Below are 18,567 nucleotides of genomic sequence, written 5' to 3' on the forward strand. Positions count from 1 at the left end.
TTGTTTATTTACTAGGTAATCTGCTTTGATCTGTTTGCTATCAGTTATAATCACTTAAAATCTATTTTATGTTTTATTCTAAACCAATAAATTTTAAGTGAAGTGCTTAGGAATCTTAGTTCAAGTGGCTATTGCATTTCCTCTCCACATTGAGGGGGGAGATGAACTGGATAATAAATTCATACTGATTTGGTGTTTGGACAAGGGCAGGACAGTAGACCTTTGGGGTCCTAGGCTGGGAAGCTGGTGGTTATTTTGACTGTAGCCTCTCTATTGTTGGTTCATGCAGTGGCTGATCAGAGAGCCAGGATGTAACTGCAGCTGTGTGTGTTTCTACCTGTGTGAATGCTGGTGGAGGTGTAGGACCGGGGGCGGCTCTGCAGCTTGTCACAGCAACACAGCATGAGAGGGAGCCCAGGCTGGTGGGTCAGAGAGCTCAGTGGTACCTCAGTTCCAGGTGGCACCCAGGTGGGAACCCGTCACAAGGTTCTCTCTCTATTATGTAGGATCCAAGCACCAGCTTTTCAAAGGTTTGATCTAGATGATAACTGTTCAGATCAGAACCCCACGTTCATTGCTTTTAAGACAGCTTGATTCTCCATTACATCTCTGCTGTGTTCAGAATTAGTGGACGGATGCAGCTACAGAGAAACACTTCCGGATCTCTCATCCTAGGCCATCAAGCCCTGGAGAAACCCTACTCTTAACTTCTGCTACTGACTGGTGTAACTTACACCAATGGCAAATCAGACAGAGTGGAGCCCAGCTTCACCATCCATCTCCAGCATGCCTTTTTCCCCTTCATGCCAGGGCTGGGGGGAAGCTGGCATAATAGGCAGCTGTGTCACCTCCATGCCTGTAGCAGGGATTCTCTCTATGCAGTGGAATTTCCAGGGTTAGTCTCTGGCTGATTAAGAGAGAAAGAACCCAAGGAAATTCAATAGTAGAGCTACATTCAAACGATCTTATGATTATGAGTTAAGGAAGATTATCTCAGGCCAGAAATGAAGCCCCTTTTGAATTTCTTGCTTTAGGTATTTCCCCCCAAAATAAAAGAATTAACTATAAATTTAAAAAGAATAAACTAAATGTATACCTCAAATTAAAAACAAAAACAAAAACCAGTAAGAGGACCAAAAAAATGCCGCCATCGCTAAGCAGCGGAATAAAACAGGTGGTTAAAGGCAAAAAGGCATCCTTTAAAAACCGGAAGTAAAATCCTACTGAAAAAATAGAAAGGAGCATAAACTCTGGCAAGTCAAGTGTAAAAAATATAATTAGGCAGGCCAAAAAAGAACTTGAGGAACAACTAGCAAAAGACACAAAAACTAACACCAAAACATATTTTAAGTACATCAGAAGCAGGAAGCCTGCTAAACAATCAAATCGGGCCACTGGACCATCAAGGTGCTAAAGGAGCATTCAAAGAAGAAAAGGTCATTGTGGAGAAGCTAAATGAATTCTTTGCATTGGTCTTCATTGCAGTGGATGTGATGGAGACTCCCACACCTGAGCCATTCTTTTTAAGTGACAAATCTGAAAAACTGTTCCAGATTGAGGTGTCAGTTGAGGAGGTTTTGGAACAAATTGATAAATTAAACAATAATAAGTCTCCATGACCAGATGGTATTCACCCAAGAGTTCTAAGGAACTAAAATATGAAATTGCAGAACTAAACTGCGGTATGTAACCTATTGCTTAAATCAGCTTCTGTACCAGATGAGTAGAGGATAGCTAATTGTAACACCTATTTTTAAAAGTCATGGCAGTTACAGGCCAGTAAGACTAATTTAAATACCAGGCAAATTGGTAGAAACTATAGTAAAGAACAGAACTATCACACACATAGAAGAACACGATATGTTGGGGAAGAGTCAACATGGCTTTTGCAAAGGGAAATCATGCCTCACCAATCTATTAGAATTCTTTGAGGGAGTCAACAAATATGTGGACAAGGATAATCCAGTTGATACAATGTACTTGAATTTTCAGAAAACTTTTGACAAGGTCCCACACCAAAGGCTCTTAAGCAAAGTAAGCAGTTTGGGATAAGAGGAAAAGTCCTCTGATAGATGAATAGTTGGTTAAAAGATAGGAAACAAAGAGTAGGCGAAGACCGTTTATTTTCACAATGTAGAGAGGGAAATAGCAGGGTTCCCCCAAAGATCTGTACTTGGACCTGGGCTGTTCAACATATTTATAAATGATCTGGAAAAGGGGATGAACAATGAGGATAGTTAAATCCAAAGCTGACCATGAAGAGTTACAAAGGGATCTCACTCAACTGGGTGACTGGGCAACAAAATAGCAGATGAAATTTGGTGTTGACAAGTGCAAAGTAATGCACATTGGAAAGCATAATCCCAGCTATAAATATAAAATGATGGGGTCTAAATAAGCTGTTACCAATCAAGGAAGGGATCTTGGAATCATTTTGGATAGTTCTCTGAAAATATCAGTTCATTATACAGCAGCAGTCAAAAAGCTAACAGAATGTTAGGAACCATTAGGAAAGGGACATATAAAACGACAGAAAATATCGTAATTCCATTATATAAATCCATGGTATTACTATACCTTGAATACTGCATACAGTTCTGGTCAACCCTCTCAAAATATATACATTAGAACTGGAAAAGGTATGGAGAATGGCAAAAAAAAAATGATTAGGGGTACAGTTTCCATATGAGGAGAGATTAAAAAGACTGGGACTCTTCAGCTTAGAAAAGAGATTTTGTGAAGGCCAAAAGTATAACTGGGTTCAAAGAAGAACTGGATAACTTAATGGAAGATAGGTCCATTAATGGACCTATTAGCCATAGTCAGGGATGCAACCCTATGCTCTGGGTGTCCCTAAACCGTGGACTGCCGGAAGATGGAATAGGATTACAGGGGACGGATCACTTGAAATTGTTCTGTTCATTCCCTCTGAAGCAGGTGGCACTAGCAACTCTCAGAAGACAGGATACTGGGCAAGATGGACCACTGGTTTGACGCAGTGTGGCCACTCTTTTGTTCTTGTGTCAGTTAGTAACCTAACCCTACCATTTAAACATCTCTTTTTATTTTCATTAGTGTTGCATTTCAATGCAATTTAAGATCCCGTATTGTGAAATAGGATGTTTTAAAGCCTGAGAGAAAAAATAGTGCTCTAAATCTTGACAAACAGTGCGAATCTGGCACCAGCTCTGGAAGCCTTACAGATAATTCCCATAACTGAAGAAACATTAGGAGAAGTATCATATTTTATTTTATTTTATTTCATTTTCAATTCTACCTGTTAGCGTCTATGAACTTTGGGGTCGTTCATAGTTTAAAATAGTGACCATTTTTAAAAAAAACATAATTCTTGAATGGCTTTTGAACAACATGGAAAGTAAGAGAGCAAGGGACCTTTAAAGTTAAATGAGTCCAACGTTTACATTGTCAAAAACATTTAGATTTAACAGTTAAGATAGATAGTGCAGTGCAGCTGATTTTTAAAACAGACTGTTGTTGTGGAAAAGCAAAAAAATTAATCTCCAGTACAGTTTTTTCCATTTAAAGCTGATTAAGAATTTTAAGACCCAATTCTCTTTTTGACACAGTATAGTTTTGCACCAATATAGTTCTGTTGCCTTCAGAGTTACTCCTTATTTACACCTGTGTGAGAGGAGAATCAGACTATAATCTTTACATCACAATGCAGTTTCATTGTTTTCCATGTTAATTAAATAAATGGAAAACATCTCATTCAAATTCCTGTTAAGGCAAGAGGCTAAATCAGCCTCCAGTCTGATTTATTGCTAGGCTGCTCTATCGGACTTCAGGAAGGATTATGTTGTGTTTGTATCACATGGCGTTGAAATGAGGACATGTATGTCAAGATAAATTTTACTTACCATTAGGCAATGCTCGCAGTGCCAGCCGTGAATCATTAAGCTGGTTAGTAATTTTATGAGCACTCTCCTGAATCTTTTCCACTTTTTTTTTCAATCTATTCAGTCTAGACTCAAGGCCTGTTGGAATAAATAGCTGTGATTGTTCTATGCACATACGAATGTTAGGACCATACAGTACAGACTAACCCTAAATTTTAAAAATATTTAATAAATTCAATAATTGATCCAAGGGAGCTTTTTTGTTTTCTTAAACAGAACAGGTATTTCAGAAAATGCATAGAAGTGCAATATGAGTATGGTATATGCTTCACACTGCATGTTGATCACATCCTCAGTTACTCTATCACAAGTCCGTGAGGATTCACTCAGAACTGTCCTTCTTGGTCAGTTCAGTCAGTTTTGGTGGGAGAAGAGATGTAGGGAAGAGAAGGTTGACTTTAAATAATCGAAAAGGAAAATTACTTTCTTCATTTGCCAGCACAATAGAACAATAACTAAATGTATCCGTGATACATTGTTTTACTCTTTTACTGTTTATACCTGACTATATAAAATGTTTAACTTTAACTTACGTTCATTTAAAAAAATTATAACTTTGTTAACAGTGCAGGAATAATTCTATCAAATGCCATTAAAATTGTACATTTATGAAACTGACCTTCATTTTTCCTCTTCAGATTTTTTGTTTCATTTAGAAATTTAGAACTAAGCTGTAAAGCTTCTTTCCCAAGAGAATCAAGAGATTCCTCTGGCTGAAAAACCAAACAACATTTACTATATATGAAAAGAATAGGTTCAACTGAAAGAAATTCTAAGTATTCTCAGAGAATGGAGAAAATGACTCATTTACTTTATGTTCTATTGCTTTTTAAAATATATTATTTGTCTAAGAGTGAATAGAAAATCCAATTTCACAAACTGACTACAGAAGGCAACAATTTATGTCATAATAATAATACAAAAAGAATCAGGTATTATGGTGAACGTCAGCATGATGAACATTATTTACTTGTTTCCAGTAGTGCTCACAATGTGCTCTGCTTTTTCTAAATGTGGAATAAACTTTGAGATGGCAGAGCTGGGCAAAGGGATCAGGGTTGGACAAGAAGGTGAACCAGAGGAAATCAACAAATGCATCAGTGGAGGTAAGAAAAAAAAAGGGCTGAGGGAAGGACTGACCAAAGTAGAGAAGTAATGGGTATTTGAGGGCTGCAAATCTGAGAAAGGCAAGGAGGTATGGGACTAGTGGGTGATTTTGAATTAAATAAGCTGGTGTTTGAAGAGAGAGAGAGAGAGAGAGAGAGAGAGAAAGAATTCTGATATTGAGAGATTGGACCAGGAGCAGAGTTTAGTGAAGTTAGTGGGAGTGAGTGGGGATCCAGAAATGAAGGTCATGCAAGGAGAAGAGGGGAGGAGATCGGCGATTCAGACATCAGAGCCCTGAAGCTGAAGTAATCAAAAGATAAGAGTAGGAAGCTGTGATAAGAGGAAGAGAGTCAGGTGTCAGGCAGGAAGATGAGTTAGAGTAATGACTGATGATGGATACAGGGAGGGAAAGAATATCCAGTAAAGCACTTTTCTAAAGTGGAAGAGGAGTGGGAAGAGTACAGAGGGAAAGGCTGAGGGTGGCATCCATGGTGATGACTCAGGGTAGGGTGTGTGAGAGTTGGTGAGACTGGCTGCTTCAGAAGTGTCAGACAAGGAAACAGATTTCAATGGTTGCAGGGAGGTAGCAGCATATAAGCAGGTATTCAAAAAAGAATCAGAAGCAGAAGGTAACTTAAAATCCCAACATGGATACTTACTGATTCCAAGGGGTTAGTTATAACTCTAGAAGCATCATCTGCCAGATTTTCTGTTCTTTCAATCAGACTTGTAATGCTGGAGTGGGCATGGACATCATTTGTTGCATTCAGAGATACATTTCTTACATTTGAGAGACCACTGCAGTAGAAAAATATTATCCATCCTTTACGCAAGTGTCTTAACCAGGCAGCATGTTTCCAGGTTTTGAGTTATCACGTGTACATGTTTTCAGAATACATAAGGCATTTTGAGAGATGAGCACATTACACAACGTGTTTCACTTGATTTTTTCTGGCTGAAGTTCTGGTCTACTTCAGGGTTTGTTTGTTTTTTACTCTTTGTCTTTAGTGTCTTTTGCATTTTTAAAACCTTATGATCAAAGGTACTAGTTTCCATTAAAAAAAAGCAAATCACACACACTAAACAAAAACAAAACAGAAAGAGTGGATTACAGATTCAGTGTACAGCAACATAGCTTTCAGGTTAGAACTGAAAGATATTCTGGGTCATATTCTCCCTGCTTACAGTTGTGCAGCACACTGAAGCCAACAGAGTTGTACAAGTATAGCTACAAGCACAATTCTCTGCTTTCAGGCTTACAATACACTTGTGCTTTGTGATCTGGCTTCATTTTAAAAACTTATGTGCTAGTTTTAAAAGGTAGGGCAGTGAGAACCTTAGAAGAAAATGGGGATATCTGGTGTCTTTATTTTCATATCAATAATCAGAATGTCTTTCCAGCTAATAACTCTTGGTGTTGATATTGGATGAGCTCTGAGAATATAAGTAAGTTTTTAAAAGTGCTTCTGTATGTAATCTTGAAAGTGTAACCTGCCCATTTCTGAGGATTATGATGATATGAGATGGAAGCCTAACAACAATCATAGTTTTTTAATGGAGTTCTTGAATATGTTGACAAAGAAGTATTTATATAATGGACATAACCTTTTCATGATAAAAATATTTTTCTTTCTTAAATGTTTGAGCATTTTTTACCACTGACCGATATATAAAGAAGCTAGGTCACATGGTATTCACTGAACATTTATTAACTTAAAAACTAATCATTTTACAAATGATCATTCATGTGAATTGCAAGACTAAATCAACCTATTCTGCATCATTAATAAAAATACCATTCACTTCATGAAAAGTAAAAGTAATTAAATTTATTGCAATTTTAAATGAAAAAAATGACCTGCTCCCTTAGTGGACTAACCTATTATCTATTTAAATGAAATCTGGCAGTAAATTAGATGAAGCATCTATTGAGTTCATATATCTTGGTGCGCTCACCTGTCTAGCACTTCTGCAAGTTTCTGAAATTCAGCTGCATGATCCTCTGCTCTGTAGACTAGATCAAGTGCTCCCCTCATGGACATCTGCATGACCAGGTCATCTACATGATGCCTTAGTTTGGCATTCCAGAGGACCAGTCCATCTCGATGGATCTCTAGATTCTAAACATTGAAATTATTTCCTTTATCAATTAATCAAATGCAATTCACTATATCAAATGAATGTTAGACAATTTAGTAACTTACTGACGTAGAGTTCTTTACATCTGTGGCAAGGGCAGCAGCAACATCCATCAACACTTTCCCTTCTTTAATTAGCATGATGGAAAGGTCCTTGTTTTCTTGTATGTTTAGCTTTTTATCCTGTAGCATAAATCAATTGTTTTATGGTACTCTGTAACGTCAGCTGGTGCAGATGAACTCATCTACTACTTAACCCTTCCCATTTTGAACACATTGCATGGTTTCTATTTGATGTACTTGAATATTACAAATATTAATATTTGTAAAAGTCTATGGATTCATTTCAGTGTGAAAAGTGAGGTATTTAAAACATGTTATGTATCTGATACTTATTATGCAACAATGCGGAATCTCCAGTCTTACATTTAGTTCTGCCAGGTTGCTGTAGATAAGAAAAAGCAGACGATTGGTTTCATTGGTGTTAGTACAAGCCTCATTCACCAGGTCCTGGGCTTCTTGTAGTCTGATGTTGTGGTTTGTTAAGAGAAGGCTTGCAGATTTTTTTAGTTCTACAAGTTTCTGCTGGGGTTTGAGATACTCTTTCTGAACCCGTAACAGCAACCTCTCTGCAGTGCTGATAAAGAGAGAGCAAACAGTAAATAAATGTAGGAAGAGAAATTTAGGTGTATTTTCTTAAGGAAGGAAGAACTGAAAACAGGATTACCCAAACTCTGCGACACTAACAATTGCAACTAACTTGCATATAACTTTATACCAATTTTTTTCATCAACAATACTTACAACCATAATATTTATTATACTTGTCTCACCACTGATAGAAGACGAGAAATTACTGGTTTGCGTTTGCAAACAATACAACCTTGTGGCTTATCAGCTTCGTCCTTGCCCTGTAGTTACGGGGAAATGAGTACAGTAAGCCACTTTTGAGGACCCTTTGGACTGCATTTGGTTCAAAAGCTCCATTTGGGATACCTCTGATTTGAAAGCCTGCATGGATTTCATGCATCTGGAAAGGTTCCATGTCCTACCTCAGACATTTGCAGTTTAAACATTTTTAATCTAGGATCAACATGCCATGGTGTAGGAGGCGGCACTGGAATATATAGATAATCTGAGCAGCAACAAATCACTGTGACAGAATGGATACATCCCAGGGTTCAGAAGGAATTTAAAAATAAAGTGGCTGAACTGCTAAAAAAATAAAAATAATAATAATAAAAAAATGCAATCTCTTATGAAAGTCAGCTATCTCACTGGCGGGAAGTAAGTATTGTACCCATCTTCAAAAAATGGTGATAGGTGTGATTTTGGAACTACAGCCCAGACCCAGTGAATTAACCAACTGCTAACTGCTTCCAATTATTCCATGATAATCCATTACCAGGATTTTTGTACTTTACCCAGAAGCATTTGATACTGCCCATTATCAAAGAGAGGATACTGAACCTAAATTGGTGTGATCCTGAATGGCAATTCCTGTGTAAGATGCACAGTGTAGTCCCTGCTATGATACTTACACAAATAATTCTGATTCACAGTTTTATCCTTTAATCTGCTTTCAACTGTTTGTACATGTCCAATTATAGCAAACCAAGCCTGGTTTACAGTGTTATCACAAACAAATGATGAAATACACTGACTCTTTCCTACTAATACTAGATATGGATACGCATTTATATTTTCATACTACTGATCCACGGCCCATACCCTCAAAAACCATTGTTTCAAATTATAACAAAATACAGGAACTGGTAGAATGAAGCTACAATGCAGTATTTTACAAGGCAGTATTCCCCCAACACTTGAGTGTATTGTTAAAAGGTTATACTGTAGTTGAGGAATTTTGTCTTATGTAGTAAATTGAGGCCTGGTCTACACTGGAGAAAAGCGGGAGGGGAAATCGATCTAATTTACGCAACTTCAGCTATGTGAATAACGTAGCTGTCCAAGTAGTTAGATCTACTTATCATGGTGTCTTCATTGCAGTAAGTCGACTGCTGATGCTCTTTTGTCAACTCCGCTTGCGCCTCTTGCCCTGGTGGAGTACCAGAGTCGACGGGAGAGCACTTGGTGGTTGATTTATCACGTCTAGACTACCCCCGCTGGATCGATCACTGCCCATTGATCCAGCAGGTAATGTAGACAAGCCCTTAGAGAGGCTTAAGTTAGATATTGTTTAATGGTGTATCATCATAAACAAAATTTACCAAGTGCCATGGGGTAACTATCTGCTGCCTGACAAACGCATTGTCAAACTGCTTATTTAAATTAGCTTTGAATTTGTAGCTCTAGAGCATTATAAATTCTGCAAAGCAAACTCTCATGCTGCTAGCATAAATCCTATTAACTCTCTTCTTCAGTGTGTGAAAGCACACTTATCAGAGAACTTTCAGAAAGTTCTACTGAAAGCCTACAATTGAAAAAGTTAACTTACAAATGCCTTGGTTTAACAGCCCAAACTGCTGTAAAAGTCAGAAATATTTTGTTATGTAATGGTGTGTTCTCAGACACTTTCATAAGGCCAGGAAGCTATTCCAAGTCCTAATTCATTATAACTATAACCAGGTTTTATTTGTAGTCCATTGTCATGGCCATCTGGCTCTTACAGAAATTAATAGACAGGATCAAGCATGAGAGACAAGTGAGCAACACTATATTTGGGGATTACATATATAAATCCATGGTACGCCCACATCTTGCTTACTGCGTACAGATGTGGTCGCCCCATCTCAAAATATACATATATATTGGAATTGGAAAAGGTTTAGAAAATGGCAACAAAAAATGATTAGGGGTATAAAATGGATTCCGTATGTGGCGAGATTAATAAGACTGGGACTTTTCAGCTTGAAAAAGAGACAATGAAGGAGTGATATGACTGAGGTCTATAAAAACACAAGAACAAGAAGTCACCACAAGAAATTAATAGGCAGCAGGTTCAAAACAAACAAAAGAAAGTATTTTTTCATACAACACACAGTCAGTCTGTGAAACTCTTTGCCAGAGGATGTTGTGAAAGCCAAGACCATAACAGGATTAAAAAAAGAACTAGATAAATTCATGGAAGATAGGTCCATCAATCGTTATTGGCCAGGATGTATAGAGATGGTTTTTCTAGCCTTCGTTTGCCAGAAGCTGGGAATGGGCAACAGGGGATGGATCACTTGATGATTGCCTGTTCTGTTCATTCCCTCTGGGGCACCTGGCATTGGCCACTGTCGGAAGACAGGATACTGGGCTAGATGGACCTTTGGTCTGACCAAGTATGGCCGTTCTTTTGTTCTTACATTCACATTAACATATGAAAATATAACTATTCAATGGAAATATGACACAGAAGTAGGTCCAAGTCCACTAGGGAACTTCTAATGGGCAGTAGCAGGGTCCACACAGACAGTTCATGCACAACATGCTAGTGCACTGTATATTTACACCCTAGCTTGCAGGGCACTAACTCTCCATTTAGACAAGCCCTGACAAGTATAGACAAACATTCTTCCCAATCCAAAATATTTTAAAATAAAGGGTGGGATATTCAAAAGCACTTCAAACTGGTCTACTTCTGTACCCATTAAAGTCAAGGATCAATTCTTATTGACATCAATAGGAACAGAGAAAGTAATAAAGGGCATTTTTGAAAACCACTCCCAAATTCTGAAAAATTTGGTGGTTAGATTTCCCAATTCTGGCAATAAAGAATCTAAAACTGTCTTCAAGAAGAAACAAATAAGGAGAAAGCAATGTGAAATCAAAGTTATGACTTAGAATAAAAGCTGAATGCTCAAAATAAATGCTGAGGTTTCACCTGCAAAACGTATGCCACATGTGCATCCATACCAGCAAAAGACTATTTCCTTCCCCAACTGGGCTTGCAACAGGGGGTTGACTGGAGGACTGGGAGAAGAAATGTCCCTACATACACACACACACACAAATTACTACAGCCCTCAGGCTACCGTAACCCCTGTTTCTGCTGTAATCCCACTGGGGGGCAGTGAGCTGTGGAGCTGCACGATGGCATATAAACTTGTCCCTGTCCGGGGCTGTGCTCAGAATCCTGCTGTGCTTGAATGTGGGAAGAACCCCTGTGGAACTGGGCATGATGGTGCTTAGAGATTATGGAATCCTTACATGTGTTTCAGAAATTTGATCATGCACCCTCCAGTGCAGCAGAACACCACCTGTCATGCTGCATCTGGGACCCTAAAGAGCTATGGAAGAGGGAGCAGAACTTTGGTCAGAGATAGTAAATCTATCTCAAAAGCAAATAGACGCTTTCCCTGTAACACAATTCCATAGTAGGTGAATCAAGACCCTAATCTGGAGCTCATTGAAATCAATGGGAGTCTTTGGATCAGGTCCCAACCGTGCATTGAGACTCCATTTAAACTATGGCCAACTCCAGGCATTTCAGTTTCCACTTCCCCTCATGACAGAGCTTCATAAAATTTTGCCGATACTAAGGAGACACTGGACCATTTTTTCCTCTCATAGATCCCTACATGAATGATAGATTGTCCATGAATAGAGAAATATCAATAAGACAGTAGGTTTACTTTAGTACTGTGGTGACATTTTGATCCTGATGCATGAAATGTCTTCTGCGCATTGCTTCCAGCATGGTGGAGATATCTTCCTGCAGACTCTGAGATGTACTGTTTGACAACTGGAAATCCAGAGCCAGCGTCTCATTTAGAGATGTGGCCACTTCAGCAAGTACTAAGTGGGAAGGAAACAATTCAGTCAACTCACTGAGACAAAATAAGATGAATCCCTTACACAAACAGCATAAACACCCTCTCTTTGCAAACAGTTCTCACAGATTTACAGAGTGAATACATTTTTATTTCAATAATGTAAGTGGCCATAGCTTACAATCAGACACATTACCTTTGATGGTTGTATACATGGTGTCAATAAATACAGTCAAATGTCGACTCTCATTCATGGTTCTTTGAGTTGCATTGTTGAGCTGCCAACCTCTCTCCAATATTCTAGTAAACTAGCATAAAAATAAATAAATGAACGTTTATGATAAACATTAAACATTTTTCCCTTTGACATCAATGCTATCTTAAGAAAACTACTTTCAAGACATGGCATCTCTGGTAATTATAACAATATGGTCACCACTGCAGCTGTTGAATTAAATTAGAGATTTAGGAGGGTATATGTGGTCAACAAATGATATCAGATATGTCCACTGAAGGATATTTTTATTCACATTTTTATTCTTTAGGAGACAAAATCTTACTCAAGTAAATCGTCTTACTTCACTGGGAATTTTGCCTGCGTAAAGACTTAATACAGACTTTAGGATTTGCCCATTTATTTAAAGTTTGTTCAATTTACACTGAAATCATTTTGTAACAAAATACTACAGCAAAATTGAAGTGTAAGACTTCTTGGAAAGTGTCCAACAATGACAAAAGGTTAAATAAGCCTTCTGGGTCAAAACCAATGAAAAGAAAATATTTCCATTTCTTATAATACAAACCACTGAAGGATCATTATATAAAAAGAGCACCTTATTGAAAAGTCTTCTAACAGAAAAACTATAACCCTTCTATAGGATTTTTAACCATTCTGTAGAATTTAAGAGAACATTATATCTCTGCTACAGAATAGCACAAAAACCTATTGTATCCTTTATTAATTTTTAATAGTTTTTAGAGTAACTTCTATACAACTCTATTACCTTTCTATAGAATCCTGTTGCTTCAGCTCTGTTACATTCTATAAAACTTTTCCATAAGGAGTTCTGAAAGATCACTGTGTTTGGCTAGGAATGAACGTGCAGGGTACTTGCCTCTTTGTGCAGTTGATCTGTGCCTCCTGATATATTCACAAGACCTTCTTTTGCCATCTCCAATGAATAGATTGGATCCTCTCTAGACAATAAAGACCCCTAAAAAGAGTAATGGATTGACATTTAAGGTCTGGGGGTTTTTTAGTCCAGCTTTCATGAGGCCACCACCATTTTTGTGCACAGAAAATTGTGGATGCAAATAACTATGTGCACAATTTAGGTTATCTTTACGATTAAACACCTGAACCTGCTGCAACATAAACTAAGCTCAGAAGTATTGCTGGTGCACAAAGGTAGGCCATTTTTAAAATTAAGGGCCAGTTCTCTGGATCCAGCCAAGTCCGAGGATGTTCACCAGTGCTGGAATTCCAGGACAGGCACTTCTCTATGTATAGTTTGCTAACCTACTCTGCATATCTAGAATTACTGTAAATGTATACAAAATGACCTGAAGAAGAGGTCTTTGTAGCTCGAAAGCTTGTCTCTTTCATTAGTTGATCCAATAAGTTGATCCAATAAAAGATGTTACCTCACATCCACCTTGTCCCTTCATATTTAGTACAAACAAGAGTGTCACAAAATATTGCTTCTCAAAAGGTATTAAGAGATGTAAGATATAAAAGGTATACACGCTTGGGTGGATTGCTAGACAGGTGTGAGAGTCAACACCTCAATATCTCTTTAAGTTAGCATATGGCCAGTATGGTCCAGTTCCTGGTTTCAAATATATAGTTCCCAAAACTGATGGGAGCAGTTCCAGTTATAGCAAGGAATGTTGGAAAGACATATCAGGGGACATAAGTGTCCCTTCCCTCAGAACAGGGAAAGGCTAGGGAAAGACCAAGACCTGCTCTGATTCTTGCGAAGCAGACAGACAGACACTTACTCACTGGGAGAGGGCTGGAAGCAGTACCTCTGGGTTTCTCCAGGGCAAGGCCCTTGGAAATCCTGGCAGTAGCTTTTGAAGAAGATGGTGAAAGAGCTCAAGAAGAAGCCTAAAAACAGCCAGCTTGGTGATTAGGTAAGTCAACTGCGACCAGAGGTGAAAGTAAGCTGGTACGGTCCGGTATGGCGTCCCGGCAAGAGCCAGTACACTGTGCCGGACCAGACCGGCTTCCCCAGGCCGGTGATTTAAAGGGCCCAGAGCTCCCTGCAGCAGCTGGAGACCCGGGCCCTTCAAATTGCCTCCCAAGCCCTGCTGCCGGAGCCCTGGGGTAGCGGCAGCAGAGCTCCGGCAGTGATTTAAATCACCCCTAAGCCCCGCGGCTCCCAGTCACACTGTAACTGGTAGCTCGGGGTTATTTAAAGGGCCCGCGACTCCTAGCCGCTGCTAGCACAGCCAGAGCCCCGGGGCCTTTAAAATTGATTTAAAGGGCCAAGGTATTTAAAAGCCCCCCCCTTCAAGTTGAGGCCACGCCTCTTCCAGTTGAGGCCATGCCCCCTGCTCAGGACTCCGGCGTACCGGTAAGTCCTTTAAATTACTTTCACCCCGACTGGGACAGGAGTGATATTTTAGCTAGAGAGACAGAGATATCCACATCCTGAGAGGAGAAACTAAGGACTATGGCAGAGCAGAGTAAGTTTAGCATTGAAAGAAGAGAAGCAGCAGAGCTAGTGGTCTGGTCTGATGCCTTCTTCATTGTTGAGAGTCCCAAGACTGACATATATGGAAGAGGGAGGATGGAAGAGGTCCCTCTCTTTGACTCTAAGGGACCAACAAGGGGCTTTGATGCAATACAATGGAGAGGAGACAAGACTGACAGACCTTGTGACCCAGTGAAAGAGACTGGATATTTTTAAAATTTTGTTTTCGGCTGGATTTACTTTTGTTTATCTCAGAAGGGGTGCAATTTTTAGGTTAGCCAGAAAGAGAAAGAAACAGGTATGTCTGACATCACTGAAAGGGAAGGTAAGCAGTTACCACCATTTTATTCTCTAAAGTTACCAAATAATTTCTTTAGAAGCAATGGTTAGGAATTATTATGGCACAACATGAACAGGACTATCTGTACTATAGCCATAACCCTGACAACTATCCCGGAGTCCAAAATTCCATAGAGGATTCTTACAATTTTTTTGGCATTCCTTGAGCATCTCAGTTATCAGTGCAGTGACAGCTGGTTTAGATAATTTGACTTAAATGCCAAAATATATGCACTGAAGGGGAAATAAAGCTGATGTTATTGTCACAAAAAATCTGTTTTCGTTTTAGCAGTAAAATGCCAACAATATTATAGGTTTTTAAAAGTATATGCCAAAAGAGATGATTTTCCGCCAAGAATACAGAAACAATTACAAAGTAAAAGCTAATTCTATTATTACACAAGTATTCAAATAGTACAATATTTCTATATAGTTGGTACATAAAAAAATGGCAACATGATTAAAATGAAGGATAAGATGATCTCTGACCAAGCATAAAGCTGTAATTCAATCAAGGTGATCCTCTAATATCATACACATAAAAATATTAAATTACATCCTTAAGTGTTCAATCTGGATATCATTTATAAAAGAAAATATTCTTCTTCTAACTCAATTTCATTTTAATTTGCAGCATGCATCAGCACTAGAAGTCTCACTTTATCATGCATTTGTCAGGATCTGACAGAATACAAAGAAAAATGTGGTTTTACTTATACTTTAGAATTTGTCTTACTACAGTTATTACTGAGTAGGCACTTTTCACTACACACTCTTATTTTAGCAGCCGTGAAGCATGGAAGATTCTGTTCCAGCAATCTGCATGCCTTTTATACTGGCTTTGTGCAGGGACAAAAACAGGGCTACATGAACCTAGTTTTCAATGTGCCCCTACAATATTTTAACTGAATTCACAAAGCTGTGATGCACCAATCACATGAATACATGGAGTATCACAGTTGGAAATACAATATAAGTGAGTTAAGATGGAGCAGTTGAGCTTCTACTTAATGAGGATTAGGCTGTTCATGCCTCAAACTCTTTACTGTTAACACACATTTCAGGGATCCATGGAGAAAATTTAGCCTCAAACATTTAGGCATTGGTTAAGTTTGCACACACAAAAAAAGTGCCAGACCAAAGGCAAGGGACATCAGAACAGTGACAGGGCAATGGTAGAAATTCACCAAAGAGTCAGTCCTGTAGTGCTTTTTTTCAGCTACTAAATTTCTTCCCACCCAGCCCAACCCCTCCATTCTAGAAGAGCATATCTGTTTCTGTTCAGTCATGTGTAGCAACAATTGTTGTTCCTAAATGTTCCCCAAAATTCTTTGCACCAGCTACCATCAGTGTTCCCTCTAATTTTTTATGTCCACATGCAGAATGAATTTTGTTATGTGCACCAATATGGAGGTGATGTGTGGCGGGGGTGGGGCCAAGAGGTTCGGTGTGTGGGAGGGGGCTCAAGGCTGGGGAAGTGGAGAGGTGTGGGCTCTGGCTGGGGGGTACGGGCTCTGGGATGGAACCAGGGATGAGGGGATTGGAGCGCAGGAAGGGGCTCAGGGCTAGGGCAGAGGATTGGGGTGCAGGGAGGTGAGGGCTTTGGCTGGGGGTGCGGGTTCTGGGGTGGGGCCAGGGATGAGAGGTTTGAGTTGCAGGCTGCCCCGGGGCTGCAGCGGGGAAAGAGGACTCCCCCAGCCTTCTCTCACCCCAGAAACTCTGGGCTGGGTGAGAAGCACCTCTCCCTAGCCGCAGCAGGTCCAGTGGGCCTGGGCTGGATCGGGTCAGGGGAGGGGCGCCTCTCCCTGGCTGTGGCAGCTCTGGCAGATCTGGGCTGGGCTGGGCTGGGCTGGGCCGGAGGAGTGGCACCTCTCCCTGCCTGCACAGCTCTTGATAGCTTGCTGCATGACCACACAGCTTAGAAGGAACTTAGGCTACCATGACAGCTTGTTGGCAGCATCTCTGCAGCCAGACTTTGAGAACTACAGACCTCCACCACAAACAGGGCAATTGTTTTTAAGGAAAAATTTGATTGTAAATTCTGTGGGGCAGAGATTGTCTTTTGTTCTGTGTTTGCACAGCACTTAGCACAATGGATTACTGGTCCACAACTAGAGCTCCGAGGCATTATGGTAATATTATTTCTAGTAATAGTAAAAGAAAATAGTAAAAATAGTAAAAGAAAACAAGAAGGTTGCTGAGTTAGAATAATGTAACAGAGATGGGACACCAAAGCCCATGTTTACATAATGCACTCATGAAACAACCTGTCTTAAACTTACCTGCATGTCTAGTCATCTGCTTCCAATCCAATCTCCTACCAGCTTAATAAAGCAATTGTTCGATAGTATATTCCAGAGGTGGGCAAACTACGACCCACAGGCCACATCAAGCCCGCAGAACCTTCCTACCCGGTCCCTGAGCTCCTGGCCCAGGAGGCTAGCCCCCGGCCCCTCCCCTGCTGGTATCCCTCCCCCTGCAGCCTCAGCTCACTGCACCACCGGCACAATGCTCTGGGCAGTGGGGCTGTGAGCTCCTGGGGCAGCGCAGCTGCAGAGCCTGGCCTGACCCGCTGCTCTGTGCTGCGCGGTGCGTGGCTGGCTCCAGCCAGGCGGTGCGGCAGTAGCACCACCAGCCACTGGTGCGCCAGGCAGCGCGGTAAGGGGGCAGGGAGTGGTGAGGTTGGATAGAGGGCAAAGAAGTTCAGGGGGGGTGGGGTGTGGATAGGTGTCAGGGCAGTCAGAGGGTGAGGAACAGGGGGCTTGAATGAAGGCAGGGGTCCCGGGGGGATGGGCAGTCAGGAAGTAGAGGGAGATGGGATGGGGCGGCAGGGGGAAGTCAAGAGACAGGGAGAAGGGGTGGTTGGATGGGGCAGGGGTCTCAGGGGGGCAGTCAAGAAGGAGAGGAGGAGTTGGATGGGGTGGGGGGGCAGTCAGGGGCAGAGGTTCTGGGGGAGATATGGGGACAGGGAGCGGGAGGGGGGTGGATGGGGCAGGAGTCCCAGGGGGGCAGGGGCCTGGCAGTTTGGGGAGGCACAGCCTCCTCTAACCAGCCCTCCATACTATTTCCGAAACCCGATGCGGCCCTCAGGCCAAAAAGTTTGCCAGCCCCGGTATATTCAGTTCAATGGTGGGGAGGAGTAAGGGAAGCCCAAACAACATGCAGTTCTGGGACTGAAATCTTTTCACATTCTAAAAAATTCTATCTTGTATTTGTTTCCTGGTATAAGTCACGGAGGAAAGCACCTATTAGTGACAGGCAAGCATAAACAAAGCAAGCAGCCAATGTGTCCCATGCAAGCTCTGTAATAGACAAGCAGGTCATATTACCCTCTTCAGCAGCAGAGCTCATTAGGGAAGAAACAACTCACTGCCAGATCCCTCACTACCTTCAGCAATGGGACCAACGGAGAAACCAGTTCATGACTCGATTTTCTACTTTCCTGTAGTGTACAGGTCCCTCAAGGTTATCCCTGTTCTACTGAAAATAAATGGCCTGTCTTCAGCTGGAGTAAATCAATGTAGCTCCATAGACTTCAGCTGAGGATCTGGCTAAAAATATAAAGGTGAAACATGGGCCTGGTAATGGGTACAATAATATATATTAAATACGCTAATGTATTAAATATTAGACACAAGAAAACTGG

The 18,567-nt window shown here is 40.5% G+C and overlaps 1 protein-coding gene across 1 annotated transcript in view; it reads right to left on the reverse strand.

Moving 5' to 3' along the window:
- Positions 1-18,567, reverse strand: part of LAMA1 (laminin subunit alpha 1) — a 156,032-nt gene that overhangs the window by 31,250 nt on the left and 106,215 nt on the right. The window contains exons 34-42 of the mRNA XM_038393112.2: positions 12,999-13,097; positions 12,080-12,191; positions 11,746-11,908; positions 7,592-7,802; positions 7,232-7,348; positions 6,984-7,147; positions 5,687-5,825; positions 4,540-4,633; positions 3,882-3,998 (exon numbers count right to left, since the gene is read on the reverse strand). Of these exons, the coding sequence (XP_038249040.1) occupies positions 3,882-3,998; positions 4,540-4,633; positions 5,687-5,825; positions 6,984-7,147; positions 7,232-7,348; positions 7,592-7,802; positions 11,746-11,908; positions 12,080-12,191; positions 12,999-13,097 (1,216 nt within the window). The remainder of the gene's footprint in view (positions 1-3,881; positions 3,999-4,539; positions 4,634-5,686; positions 5,826-6,983; positions 7,148-7,231; positions 7,349-7,591; positions 7,803-11,745; positions 11,909-12,079; positions 12,192-12,998; positions 13,098-18,567) is intronic.

This window comes from Dermochelys coriacea, chromosome 2 (assembly GCF_009764565.3).
Source record: "Dermochelys coriacea isolate rDerCor1 chromosome 2, rDerCor1.pri.v4, whole genome shotgun sequence".
NCBI lineage: Eukaryota > Metazoa > Chordata > Testudines > Dermochelyidae > Dermochelys > Dermochelys coriacea.